The sequence below is a fragment of the Ruditapes philippinarum genome, unplaced genomic scaffold (genome assembly GCF_026571515.1).
Source record: "Ruditapes philippinarum isolate M1 unplaced genomic scaffold, ASM2657151v2 ctg16953_1_1_1_1, whole genome shotgun sequence".
NCBI classification, from domain to species: Eukaryota; Metazoa; Mollusca; class Bivalvia; order Venerida; family Veneridae; genus Ruditapes; species Ruditapes philippinarum.
Window position 1 is genome coordinate 3,742 of NW_026856369.1, and position 14,562 is coordinate 18,303.

The 14,562-nt window shown below is 34.5% G+C and overlaps 1 protein-coding gene across 2 annotated transcripts; it reads right to left on the reverse strand.

Annotated features, from left to right (window-relative positions):
• Positions 1-232: 232 nt before the first annotated feature.
• On the reverse strand, positions 233-13,928 carry LOC132746308 (mothers against decapentaplegic homolog 4-like; the record flags this gene model as incomplete). 2 transcript variants are annotated; one of them, XM_060735421.1, is given in 8 exon segments in its annotated part: positions 233-416; positions 1,448-1,507; positions 2,169-2,234; positions 2,957-3,052; positions 10,690-10,800; positions 11,279-11,419; positions 12,484-12,688; positions 13,486-13,928. In XM_060735421.1, coding segments are annotated over 8 exon segments (1,100 nt in total), but the record flags the coding sequence as incomplete, so codon positions are not given.
• Positions 13,929-14,562: the final 634 nt, after the last annotated feature.

The following is a 14,562-nucleotide window of genomic DNA, read 5'->3' on the forward strand; positions in this document are numbered from 1 at the left end:
TATATTGGCTTGTTTATTTGGCTAATTGGGGTTAACTTATAGACACAGAAGAAAGGGATATCGGTCATTTTTTAAAGCGCTATGATAATTTTAAGCGCATCGGGATTTCTTGTTCTGAAATTTTAGCGCATCGGCGCCGATGCGCTAAAAGCGCCTGGGGAATTCCCTGATAAATAATCCAATTCCTGAATAGAAATATTTTCAGCACATCACATTACAAAAGCAAACTCACCTTGCCCGTTCACTGGCTTCAGATCTATGTACGTTAGAAAGTTGGCCTAGACAAAACCGATCTAGACTTGAAGGGTCAGTGTACCCGTCCACAGTTACCGTACTACAACTGTACGGTACTTTAAATGTCTCACCGACCTGCTGATCTAACTCGAAGTACGATATTGTACACCAGAATTCTGGAGCTGAAATATTCATATCCAGATTTTGTTAATTGATAAATTAAACAATGAATCTACACAAATATAATATTTCATTTATCACATAACCAACATTAGAACTGTTTACAGTGAAAATAACCCTTTTCTGTTCTTGAAGCCCCTATAGTGAAACGCTAACATTTAGTGTTCCCTACCTATTAAGCAAATGATGTCACATCAGAATATATACATGGCTGTCCAATACTGATTTTTTACGGTGGTTGCAAAAGTGAGAACTACTTGTTGTTAGGTTTGTCGTAAACTTCTGTGTCAGTGATTGAATGTCCGCTTTGTATTTACTTATTTTCGATCAGAAAATACAATAAAACAATATTAGAAATATTCGACCATTCGGGAATTATTTTGCTCGAATATAAATGTGCCTGTCTTTGACCATCTATGCAGTCATCTCCCCTGAAATTTTCGGCTTTAGTGTACATATAAAGGGAAGTAACCGCTTCAAAAAAGTGGACTACTTTCGGCATTTGCAATTAACAGCATTAGACTCTGAAATTTCGCTACCATTATTTGTTTGGTCTGACGACCCAAACAAATAAAAATGGACTTTTCCAAATTGAATACTGAACAAGTCTACAAATTAAATGTAACAATGCTGTAGTTGCCCCTTACCAAGTCTGAACCAAAAACAACAAGCCTTCTCTTCTATAACAATGCCAGACTAGCATACAAAGCTATGCCAAATGACAAGACTCTATATTGTTGGCCATCTTACATTTAAGTTTTCATCTTACTGATAATGAATAGCTCTTAATAACAGAACTGGGCAAGTCCATTTAAGAAAACACTTTAAGTTTTCATCTTGATATCCCTAAAATTGATAATGGACAGCTCCAAAAAACAGAACTGGGCAAGTCCATTTAAGAAAACACTTTAAGTTTTCATTGTGATATCCCCAAAATTGATAACAGACAGTTCCAAATATGGAAGCTGGGCAAGTTCATTTTAAGAAATTCAGCAGATTAAGTAAAAGGAAGTAGTAATCAGGATATACTTACGAGGTTGATTGGTTAGAGGTTGAAGAGGTACATCAGGGCTCTGTATTGTATGATTATTCCCTGAAAACATACAATACAATATTATACTTTATTATGCTTTAAGGCCAGTTGTCGTAATAAAATGTTTTCAAAGGTTCTCTCCACACCTGTAACGCAGGCAATATGACATATCTTGGACAGTTCTGTGAACAAAATTTACAAGGTTCAATAGCTATTAAGATTGTATTTTTGGCTCAGTTTGCCATCACATCAGTACCGTACGGGCAATATACATGTGTAGTGACTCTCCACCTTATCTGGCAGAGGAAGATCTCAGGCATTTTTTTTCAGGCATGCGCAATCACCAGGGTAGAACCACTGACTTTCCATACACTAAAAATGTCTGCATCTATCAATCTTAATTAATATTGACATGGCATGATGGGTAACAGGAGAACATACCAGTCATAGAACTACTTTCAAGACATTTTGTATTTTTCTCTGGTTATTAAGAAATAAGTTCTTCTTTTAGCATAATTATACAAGATAATGAAAACAGTTAAAGCTTAAAGCATTTATGGTGATAATAAGAAACAAGGGAAATAATGTAAAAGGGCTGACATTATTAATTGGTTTCTGGTTCCTGACCCTTCAAAACATTGAGTAGATAGGGGGCCCAGAAACAGATTATTTTATTCTACCCTCGGACAGAGTATGACACACAAATAAAATTCAAACTTACAATACTGTTGACCGTCATGTTTCTGTGTAAATGAAGCATTCCCTCCATCCCAGCTGGTAGAGGGCGCTGTTCAACAAAGTAAAGAGAGTATTTAACAACAGTGATTGCATAACAACTATTCATAATGTACGTTTCACAACATCAAAGAGAATAAATAATATGCAACTTTAAGTATAATAATATAATAATAATAAGTACCACACACTTAATATATCTTGCAATGGTTAAAAAATATAGCAGGATAAAAAATCTTTAACAAGCTGGTACTTAACAGGAAAGGTGATTTTGGCTAACCTCAGGTGTTACAAACTTCAAAGCAACACCAGAGGTCAAAACCCCTCATCTGCTGGGGCTGAGAGATGCATAGACTTCAGTAATTTGAACCCATTTAGTTGCCTCTTATGATCACATAGGTGGTGGCTGTTATCCAGTAAAGGCAACCTCTCAGTCACAAAGGGCTTTAACTATGATAACTCAAAACATTCTTTAAACGAGCACTGTTTGTAAAACAGTGCACTTGACTACACTCAGTGCATGACAGTAAGAAAAGGGGTATAACTCTGTAAAAAGTTAACTGAAGAGTTATGGGACCTGTGCTGATCATGTTAGATAATCATATAATGGTACAACCCATTTCCTTCATTAGTTTTGAAGATACTAACTTGATCAGATCAGAGACACAAAAGCTTAACCACAGTGGATGGTGACGCAGATGCCGGGGGTGAGTACAATAGCTCTCCCATTCTCTAAATAGTCGAGCTAACAAGGTAACAAAGTAAATGACATACTTCTGTTGGAATATGGTGTTATAGCCTGTGAGTTGGGTATCCCTGTAGAATAGGATTGTGGTGACATCGCATGGCCGGGCCCTATACCACTGCTACCTTCAATTATCAACAACAAAAAAAATCGTTATTTTCAGGCAATCAGAAAAGAAAGCAAACCAGACTAAAGACAGTGTTTTTTTTTTTTTTAATTTAGTGGTATCAGGCCACATAGTCAAAAATAAAGTGACATTAATAGTATGAAAATTAAACCCTTCTACCATATATATATTCATTGAACTTGTTCTTCTTTCATTCAAGACAAAAACAGGTTAACTATTCATCATTTAAAGAAACAAGAGGGCCATGATGGCCCTGAAATCGCTCACCGGTATATATAGGCCGCCGGGGCGGGGCCAATTTTAACCCAGGGGCTTTTATTTGAATAAACTTGGTAGACACCCATTTGAAGATGTTTCATGTAAAATATCTAAGCTCTAGCTCTAAGAAGATTTTTTAAGTTTTTACTATTACACATGTAGGGAAAAACAATGACCCCCCCTCTGGGCGGGGCCAATTTTGTCCCCAGGGCTTTTATTTGAACAAACTTGGTAGACAATCACTAGAAGATAATTCATGCTTGATATCTATTTTAAGTTTTTTCTTTCTGCTTGGAACAATTTTTAAAGTTGACTACCAAAGGAACATTCCTGTGAAATTGGATGAAATTGGCTTAGTGGTTTATGAGGAGATGTCGTTTAAAGTAAAAGTTTACCGACGGACACCGGACGGACGCCGGACGAAAAGCGATCACAAAAGCTCACCATGTTACTTTGTGACAGGTGAGCTAAAAAATGTCAAAGTAAGTACTGAATGAATAGTGCAGACCATGATTCACCAACACTGATATGCCAGCTGTTCTTGGTCTGCACTGGCTGGCTAAAGGTTAAAGGGACTCCACTGTGGTTTTTTGACATGAAGGGACTTAATTATTTTTTTTTCAAAACTAATGTTTCATTTGATGTAGATCCAGACCAGTAACTTCTGTGCAAAATTTCATATCATTTACTCACTTTTTTTTCCAGAATATTTACCGGTATTCCAATTGTGAAAGAAAAGTGTTTCAACGCTAGAGCTGTCATCGATATCGACAATATCGATGTATCGTTGATATTTTTTTGCCGATCAATAATCGATACACATTTTAAACAAGAGGGCCATGATGGCCCTGGGGTCGCTCACCTGTACATAGGCCCCCAGGGAGGGGCCAGTTTAAACCAAAGGGCTTTTATTTGAACAAACTTGGAAGACACCCATTAGAAGATGTTTCATGATGTTAAGCTTTTACTATACACAAATAATGAAAAACAATGACTTTTGCCCCCCTCCCCCTGGCAGGGCCAATTTTAACCCCAGGGCTTTTATTTTAACAAACTTGGTAGACACCCATTAGAACATGTTTCATGCTAAATATCTTAGCTCTAGCTCTTTGGGTTCTTTAAAAGAAGATTTGAAGTTTTTAATTACTATATGCAATATAGGGAAAATCAATGACCCCCTAGGGCGGGGCCAATTTTGACCCCAGGGCTTTTATTTGAACAAATTTGGTAGACAACCATTAGAAGATGTGTCATGCTAAATATCTTAGCTCTAGCTCTTTGGGTTCTTTAAAAGAAGACTTTTAAGTTTTTACTACATGTATATAGGGAAAATCAATGACCCCTGGGGCTGGGCCAATTTTGACCCCAGGGCTTTTATTTGAACAGACTTGGTAGACACTCATTAGAAGATGTTTCATGCTAAATATCTTAGCTCTAGCTCTTTGGCTTCTTTAAAAGAAACTTTTTTAAGTTTTTACTATATGCATATAGGGAAAATCAATGACCCCCTGGGGCGGAGCCAATTTTGACCCCAGGGCTATCATTTGAACAAACTTGGTAGACATCCATTAGAACATGTTTCATGCCAAATATCTAAGCTCTAGCTCTTTGGGTTTTTTAGAAGAAGATTTTTTAAAGTTTTTACTATAATTATGCATATAGGGAAAATCAATGACCCCCTGGGGCGGGGCCAATTTTGACCCCAGGGCTTTTATTTGAACAATCTTGGTAGACACTCATTAGAAGATGTTTCATGCTTAAAGTTACATTAAATATATTTCATAAAAAAGAAAAAGCGACATTTCATTAATAAATTGGGTTTCATATCAACTCCAGATCTTATTTTGGTGTCCAGACAACCAACATGAGTTTAATGAGCATACAAATGTGCAACCTCATTGTGGCGAATTCGGAAGTACAATTTCTGTTTGTATGAGAAACTCCGCCTTCGGATCATCCGTACAGCAATGTTAAATCAACAAACATGACTATAAGTAGCAGTCCTAATTTAACGGTATATTACCGCATTGTAACGGATATTTTTATACAAATTTAATCTTTTTCATGAGATGATTATTTTTTCTGAACCCCAGGCCAGTGCACCGTGAAGCTTAAACGGTAAATGTGTGTTTGCGCAAGAAAATCTTACATTTGCTGTGTTTCGGATAGCTACTATAACACCGTGACATGGTGCATACACGAGCTGATTATAGTCCTCATTTGCATGTTAAAATTCGTATACTAACTTCAGTGTTACCGTGGGGTTTTCCAATTAAAATCCTAATTTATGAACAATATTTGATGAGATTTACAACGATACTGTTAAAAAGGTTAATGAAACTGTGGAAATTAATGCTTGGTTTTTAGGCCGACGGCAAAATATTTTTACATATTTATTTAATGTAGCTTTAATATCTAAGCTCTAGCTCTTTGGGTTCTTTAAAAGAAGATTTTTTTAAGTTTTTACTATATGCATATAGGGAAAATCAATGACACCCTGGGACGGGGCCAATTTTGACCCCAGGGCTTTCATTTGAACAATCTTGGTAGACACTCACTAGAAGATGTTTCATGCCAAATATCTAAGCTCTAGCTCTTTGGGTTTTTTAGAAGAAGATGTTTAAAGTTTTTTCTTTTGGTTGCCATGGCAACCAGAGTTCTGCATGGAATGGAATTCTTTGAACAACTTTGTTAAGGCTTCACACAAGGAACATCCCTGTGAAGTTTCATTATGATCTGCCTTATGGTTTCAGAGGAGATGTCGTTTGAAAAGTGTGAACGGACAACGGACGACGTACGACGGACGAAGAGTGATCCTAATAGCTCACCCTGAGCATATACTCAGGTGAGCTAAAAATCGATACTTTTGTCTAATAAATTAAATGTCTAGAAATTATAAAATTCACCCAAAATATATACAGAAGCAGTAATTTATATCTAATGTTATGCTTTTGTTATATAGTGGAATTATTTCATAGCAATGGTGACAAAAAATATTGTCTGGAAAAAATCATGCAGTGGACTAGACACTGTACAGAACATGTTTTTGACTGAAATCATTGAAACAGGTATGAAAGTGAATGACAGACAAGTGAGTATAGGATATTATCGATATATCGGTGTATCCTTGATTTTAGTCACTTGATATCGATATATCGTTGATATGCTTTGCACTGAATCAATGACAGCTCTATTCAACGCTTTTCACTCAAATCATACGTAGAGCACAGCACAAACATACAATTTTCAACTTATTTCATAGAATATTTCTTTAATTACATTTTGAAAATCTTTCTGTTTTATGTCTCCAAGCTGGTCTATGTAAGAAATTCTAATTTAATGTTTTAAGGCTTTTGGATCTCAGTGGAGTTCCTTTAAAGAAGTTTAAAACTAAATGCTGCTTCCAATCACCTTCTTATTAAACTATTTATTAATTTTATTTTATTTCATTCCGTTTAAAACAAACAAAGTGACCATGTCCCATTACTCTCCTAGCTATGATACAATGGACTTGCCCGACCTTTTAATTAATCTGAAACAGAGATTTCAGTATACTTAAATATTGTTAAATATCATTCTGAGTCTGGTCATGCAGAAATACCTAACTCTGTACTCATTTTAAAGTGACATTATGATAATGCTCATTTTTTTCACCATCAAGTTTAACTCAACAAGCTGTACAACACAAAATACAATGTTTTGGCTATTGTAATAGTGATTGACAATTAACTGATAATAATGAGCAAAGTTTATCATAAAATATAAAACCTGCCTAAAATATGAAAATGTAATGCCCCATCTTTATAAATTGAACTTCACTGATAAATGGTATAACAGAAATTTCTTTCTTCTTCATCTTTTTTTTTGTGAGTTTTACTTGACACCAACACAATATAGGTCAAATGGCAACTGTCTAGCTTTATTGGCAGAGGAAAATATTCCATGCATTATTATTTCAGTCAAGAACTCTCACCAGAGTAGAACCAATGATGTTTCTTAAGTTCGATCTATAGCATCCTCACATGTAAGAATCCAAAGTCCCTGTCGGGATTGGAACTTACAACAGTGAGGCCAGGAAAAAGTGGTTTGAAGTCAACAACTGTTCATCACTCAGCCATGGCAACCTAATTTCTGTTTAGTCATATGTGCTAAGTGTATTGTAAACAATCATGGCCAAAAACAGGTATTTCAGCTTTTACCAGTACAATTCAAACTTTCATATAACTAAATAGCAGACAGCAGAAAAAATGCATTGTACAAAGTTAGGAGAGTATTTATGCAAGAAACAAAGTATTGTTACACCTACCAAACATGATGAAAACATTCATATAAACTAGAAATGTGTCCATAGGACACGGGTGCCCCCACCGCCCCACTGTTCTGTCAATCTTTTTACTAAGTCAAGGGAAATAACTCTACAAATACTGGATAAATCCACAAGCGAAACCCCAGGTGCAAATCTAAAATATGCTGAGCAACCTGCCCATAAGGTTTAATGACTATGTCAAATCCTTTTTGAGAAACTTGCGACACAAGTTGAAAATTGCAAAAATTTTCTAAGTGAAGGGCAATAACTCTAAAAATACTAAATAAATCCAGACGAAAATACCTGGTGCACAACTGCACATGCTGATCAACATTCCTGTAAAGTTACATGACTCTAGGTCAAATACTTTTTGAGTTACGTGCGACACATGTTGAAAATTGCCAAATTTTACTAAGTCAAGGGCAATAACTCTGAAAATACTAATGATATGCACACGAAAATACCCAGGTGCACAACTACACATGCTGATTAACATTCCTGTAAAGTTTCAGGACTCTAGGTCAAATACTTTTTGAGTTACATGCGACACAAGTTGAAAATTGCAAAATTTTACTAAGTCAAGGGCAATAACTCTGAAAATACTAAAAATATCCAGACGAAAATACCCAGGTGCACAACTACACATGCTGATCAACATTCCTGTAAAGTTTCATGACTGTAGGTCAAATACTTTTTGAGTTACATGCGACACAAGTTGAAAATTGCAAAATTTTACTAAGTCAAGGGCAATAACTCTGAAAATACTAAAAATATCCAGACCAAAATACCCAGGTGCACAACTACACATGCTGATCAACATTCCTGTAAAGTTTCATGACTCTAGGTCAAATACTTTTTGAGTTACGTGCGACACAAAAGTGAACGGACGGACGGACGGAAGGACGGACGGACGGACAAGGGTAAATCTAAATGCCCGCCACTAACGTGGGGGCACAAAAATAACACCTTTAAAAAAAAACATCTGTTATAAAAATTAGAATTAAAATTTAAATACACATTAGGCCTAATAACTTAACTTAAAATAAGCAGTTTTCATGTCAGAATTTCAAAATAACATTTTTTTTATTAAATTTCAACTTTAAAATTATTTTAGATGCTTCTTTCAATGTTGGCAACAATCCAAAAATAGTTATTAGGATTCCTGAATGATAACAGTTCTAACTATAGTCATACTAGGAAAGAATATACTAGCATAATAAGTAGATAATTTTATATATTTCTACTCTCTCTCCCTGTCTCTCTTTGTCTCTATACAACTAACTTTTATTAAAAGGGGACACAACTCTAATGAATGTCAGAAGAAAGAAAGACAACTCTTACATTCATATTCCTTCTAAAATGCTATACTTTAGTAAACAGTTTAAAGTGGCCTTCAGCTTTTAATTTTTGTTGAAAAAACAATTCTGTATTGTTTCAAAGTAAGTATCTCAGTAATTTTGTCTTGGAAAAAGGCATCATACTTCTCCAAAACAGAGTCCTGAGAGCGATTTATAGAGTGCCAGTGGCATTCGTTTCTAAAAATAGAAGATCAGTAAATGAATATTCTGCTTTACTAATTTACATATAGAAGATTGACTGATATATATAGAGGTATCGTGGGTTTTCCTTATTTTGTTAATGTACTTTATTGAGACCAAATTTCATTTTCCAATTTAGCTATTTTCATTTGACAATTTTATGATACAATCTAAAAAAACTGAAGGCCACTTTAAAGTTAGCAATCTACAAAGTTTAAATTTCATATAACTATACTGTACAATTAATTATGTCTAGTTTATTTCAAGATAGATATTAACTTGAAGTAAATAAAGCTAAAAATGTTAGCAAAGGAAGAGAACTCCTATAATATGTTAATAAAGTATATCAAACTAAGGAAGATAACTCTCTCAAGCAATGTATCACTGCAGTCTAGCAAGGGAGGTAAGTATGCAATCTTTCAAGACATGAGAGCTCATTTAAACTGGGTCAAAACTTATATACATATTGTCTAACCTTGAACTCAGATTTCACCTATCTGATTGGTCAATAACCTGCAGAGATTGTTTATATTGACCAATGAAAAACCTGGAGATTTGAGACAGATCTCAGAAAATAGTTGAACAACCTTGAGCTTCGGTCACCTGTAGTAATGTACAGGTCAAGCAGAAGCCCATAAAACTTAAAATAACCAACTATGCTGAAGGCCCAATTTCAACACCTCAAAACTTTGTTCTTGTCCAGTAAGATAGGTTTATACCTGAAACAAGTTGGATAATGAGGGTGGTTAAATAGAATTCCTAAAATATTTTAAGCAATATTTAAGCAATACAGCATTGTCTTTAATACATACCAAGACAATTGTGTATACAATATCTTGAATTTTGTCCACAGGTAAAAAGTAAAATAGCCACTTCAAATGGTGCAAAATAGTCGCTTCAAAATGAAGCAAAATAGTTTTCTGCTCAAGATTAAAAAATAAGCATACTTTTTAAAGGAAACAATTAAATGAGCTCTCTGTAAAGTTTGAGTATTCAGGGCTTTTTTCCCTATATGGGGCCTAGACCTTTTTGATATGTGAAAGACAAAGCACCATTTTCTTTGAAATCATGAATAGCATTATTTTCCTAAAAGATGTCAAGGAAGCATCACAATTTTGACACAACTTGTGAAGTTTTTTTTAACAACCTGTAGCTTTCTTTATTTCATAAAAACAAACATGAACTGTAGATATTCAAACATGAAATGTTTAAATACCTCTGATTTCATCAAGTTGTACATTATCTTGGAAAATTTATGGTATTTGAAGGCGACACTGCTTAAAATACTAAAATTTTGTTGTAATTCTGTTTAGTGGCCACAATCAAAGAAATACTGGATTGTGAAAGTGGCATTTCTTTCAGTTAAGAAGCTTGTATTTTGAAATTGTAAAATGGCCTTTATATGACCCCTATTATATAGTGAAAGAAGCCCAGGTATTATGTTAGTAAGAATCAAGCACTCGTTTCTAGTTAATTTTCAAGCACTCTTCTATATTTAGAATTGTTCAAGCACTGTTCAAGCACTTCACTCACTGATACGACTCCCGCTGGCTGAGATTGAGGTCATCGGGTTGGAAATAACCCCCGACACTCTTGGGTCTGTGATCTGCCCCGCGGGCCCGACACTAGCTGACGATGACGGCCCTAATTTAAAACATGTTACATAGCTCATTTAAAACTAAAAAGCTGAAAAAATTGATATGGGAATTCTTCAAATTAAGAAAAAAATATTGCCTTTCAAATACTTAAGAAAACAAAATAATTCAACACTAAAACTGCAATTTCTGAGACAAACTTAAAACAGGACAAAAACAGACAAACTTAACTAGTTAACTTTTCTCATACATTTATCAAAAAAAAAAAGATTTGGCAAGAAATATCCACCAAAGAAATAATAATACTAAATGTCCAAGAGTCACACAGAAATTACATCTGCCCAAGGATCAAACCATCAATCCCGGGATTTCTAATCCAATGCTCTCCCTGTGGATCTAGACATGTGGACCTTTGATTCAATCATTCATATTCTATTCACTTTAAAAGAGCAACAACAAAAAATGAATATTAACAAATTAATGAAATGCTAGGTTAAAATATTAAAGATATATAACAGGATTCATACCCATGCCAGACATCCTACTGAAGCCGTCCACTGGGGGATGTTGAACGGTCTGTGAGAGGTCACTTGATGTACCGCTGTCAAGTCCAGAAGCTGACCCGATCTCATTACCATATTCATCCTTGACCAGTCTTGATGGTGGCGCTTAAATTATACAAGAAATGTTACTATGAAGGTGGCACTAAAATCAATTAAGAAATTGTATAATGAAGGTTGTGCTTTAATCATACAAGAAATTGTATAATGAAGGTTGCACTTTAATCATATAAGAAATTGTATTTAATGAAGGGGGTGCTTTAATCATACAAGAAATTGTATAATGAAGGCAGCACTAAAATCAATCAAGAAATTGTATTATGAAGGTCGCACTTTAATCATACAAGAAATTGTATTATGAAGGTCGCACTTTAATCATACAAGAAATTGTATTTAATGAAGGTGACTCTATAATCATACAAGAAAATGTATTATGAAGGTTCCACTAAAATCATACAAGAAAAGGTGTGAGGTATCTCACCTTGTATGATTTTTAAACATTCTTATACCTAATGGACTACAGTATACTGTATGATTATAATGAATCAATTAAACAATTAATGTGAAGAAAACTCAGACGAATCAACATTAAAATTTTATTTGTAGTTTGTGTTTAATAAAGAACTGTACAAATGTTACTTTTACAAATTTCAGTGATTTTTTTTCCAATTTTCAAAACAACCTGTGGCTTTCTGAAGGGGAAAATATAGCGCGATAAATCAGAAATGGGGAAAATCAAATTCCAACAAGTGAGAATGGAATTTACCCACACATTTAATAAAATTTTCAATTTCAATTCAATTTAACATGCATGGTACAAATCAGAGGCTATAGGGACAGCTTTCTGTCTTCTAGCTGATATAATAAGTCAGATGCTGTTGAGTCATGTTTCTGGTGAAAAAGTGCACAGGGCATTTCAGGGGAAAAATTGGCTTTTTTAGGGGAAAATATACCTATTTTGAGCTAGGGGAAACAGCCTTTATTCGGCTGTAAAATACAGGAAAAAAAATCACTGAATTTCATTGTAGTTTGACACATTACTCCCATGCCCATGTGAAATATCTTTTAATTCTCATGGCCTTATAAAATATTTTGTTGATATCTGTGCCCGCTGATCATTTTTAAATAATAAGAGAAAGTTAAAATTCTTTGGCCATTTGTATCATACTCACCAGCATGTTGGATGGTCAATCCCGACAGATCTATTCCAGGGGAGACAACTCTCTCATAATGATAGGGATTCACACAAACACTGTCTTGTTTCAGATCAAATGCGTATTGGCAGTATTTAACATGCTTTAGTTCATTTTTATGAAGATCGGGCCACCGCCAAATTCTGGCATATATAACATGTGGAAATCCTTTCCTGCCTGCTACCTGTAACATGTTAACATTAAGAAATATTATTTTGACTAATTTTGCAATTGGGAAATTTATTGCAACACTTATCATTTAAAATTTGAGAAATATAAACAAACTATATCTTGAGTGAACTATTGAATGGCGGCATGACCGAGTGGTTAACATATCAGATTAGTATTCCAAGGATTGCTGCCTGCGTGGGTTCAAATCCTGTCAGGGGCAAGCCATTGTTTCCTTGAGCAAGAAACTTAAGTTACACACATTGCTAAGTTGGTTCCAGGAACAGCTTTAAGTGTTTCAATAAGCATATAGCTTCCAACACATTCCAACTAAAGAAAATTAGTATAAAATAACTCTATGAATTTGGAGTATAAACCTAACTATAGATATGAATTTGAAATAAAACATTTTCTTTTTCAGCCTCACAGACACTGAAATAAAATCAAGCTTGCTGAGAAAAATCTCGAAGAATCTAATTTGAAATTTTCATCATTTCCTAAATTAGAAAAACAACAATTTTCAGCTAAGGGCTTCCATTTTTTTAACACAAAAACAATAACTGACAGAATATCTAAAAGATATTAACATATTTTTTTAAGACCCCAAGACTATCAATTTGTTAAAAAAGACCACAAAAGTCATAAGCTATTATTACAATTATAAACTAAATCATTCACATTGTAATGATCTGAAATTAATATAAACAGATAATAAGTGACTACATATTACATAAATTTGAAATATTTGACTCCTGTAACTGTTGTGATAATTGTAACAAACTAATTTACTTTACAAATTACATAACACACTACCTGCAACCGTCCATCTAAAGTCCGCTGGATAGTTACACATTTTGAAGGATGCGCACCACTGGTTGTTATGGCTGTTATCAAGCTATCTAGCTCATCTCGTTTCTCCTTTAACTTCTTAACAAGCGATTCTATTGCACGTTTGGCGAACGATTCACTCTCTCCACCTTGGCGATGGCACATCAAACTGTGAACGATGCTCAAACAGGCGTCAGCGCTGGTTGGTGCGGAATGCGACATTTTTTATTGTCAGATTGTTATGTGAGATGAATACACTAATATTAAAATGTTTCAGCCTCATATAACTATAAACCGAAATCTCACTGGCATTGTTTGCTTGTTTCCCATGTGTCACATCATTCTGGTTTAGTTTGTAATACAAAATAGTATGATTTGCCTCTTTTGTATCATATCATAAGCACTTTACATCCTCCAGTTTCACTCCTACATCCTGCAGAAAGCAATAACAAAATTGACTATGTCAGTATGTGTTTGTACATTAAATAAAAGCTATGTATTTGGCAAAAATAATTACCAATACTCACGCAGCCCTGTTATCTTGGACACAAAAGAAGCGACAAAAAATAACTTCAATATCAAAATGTGAAAAGGAATAGATAATTTGGTTAGACATAATTTATTATAAGTAACATCACATTTTGTTATGTAAATACTCTAATCACTTTGCCATAGTAAAACAAGATGGCTGAAATCTAACAACACTAAGGACCAAAAATCTTGCTCAACGGATTGTGGGTAGGTTAGGAATTTTTCTCTCTATTTTTAAGAGTCTACAAATGGGTTATAGTGATAGTCATGCGGAAGTGAGTATATGAACAAATGTGAAGACCATAGCATATCAAAATCAGGGCTTTTTTTCACAGGTTGGGGAAGCAGCCCAGCCCTTAATTTTGGGGAAAAATTACATGGTATATTTACAAAAGGGGAAGGAAAAACTTGATGTAAATTCTATTTGTGGGGAAAACTGCATGATTTTAAAGAAATTTTATTTGGGGAAGCAGCCCTATACCGGCCCCTGTTATAGAAGGTAAAAAGACGATGGAAGGATCTACATCTTTT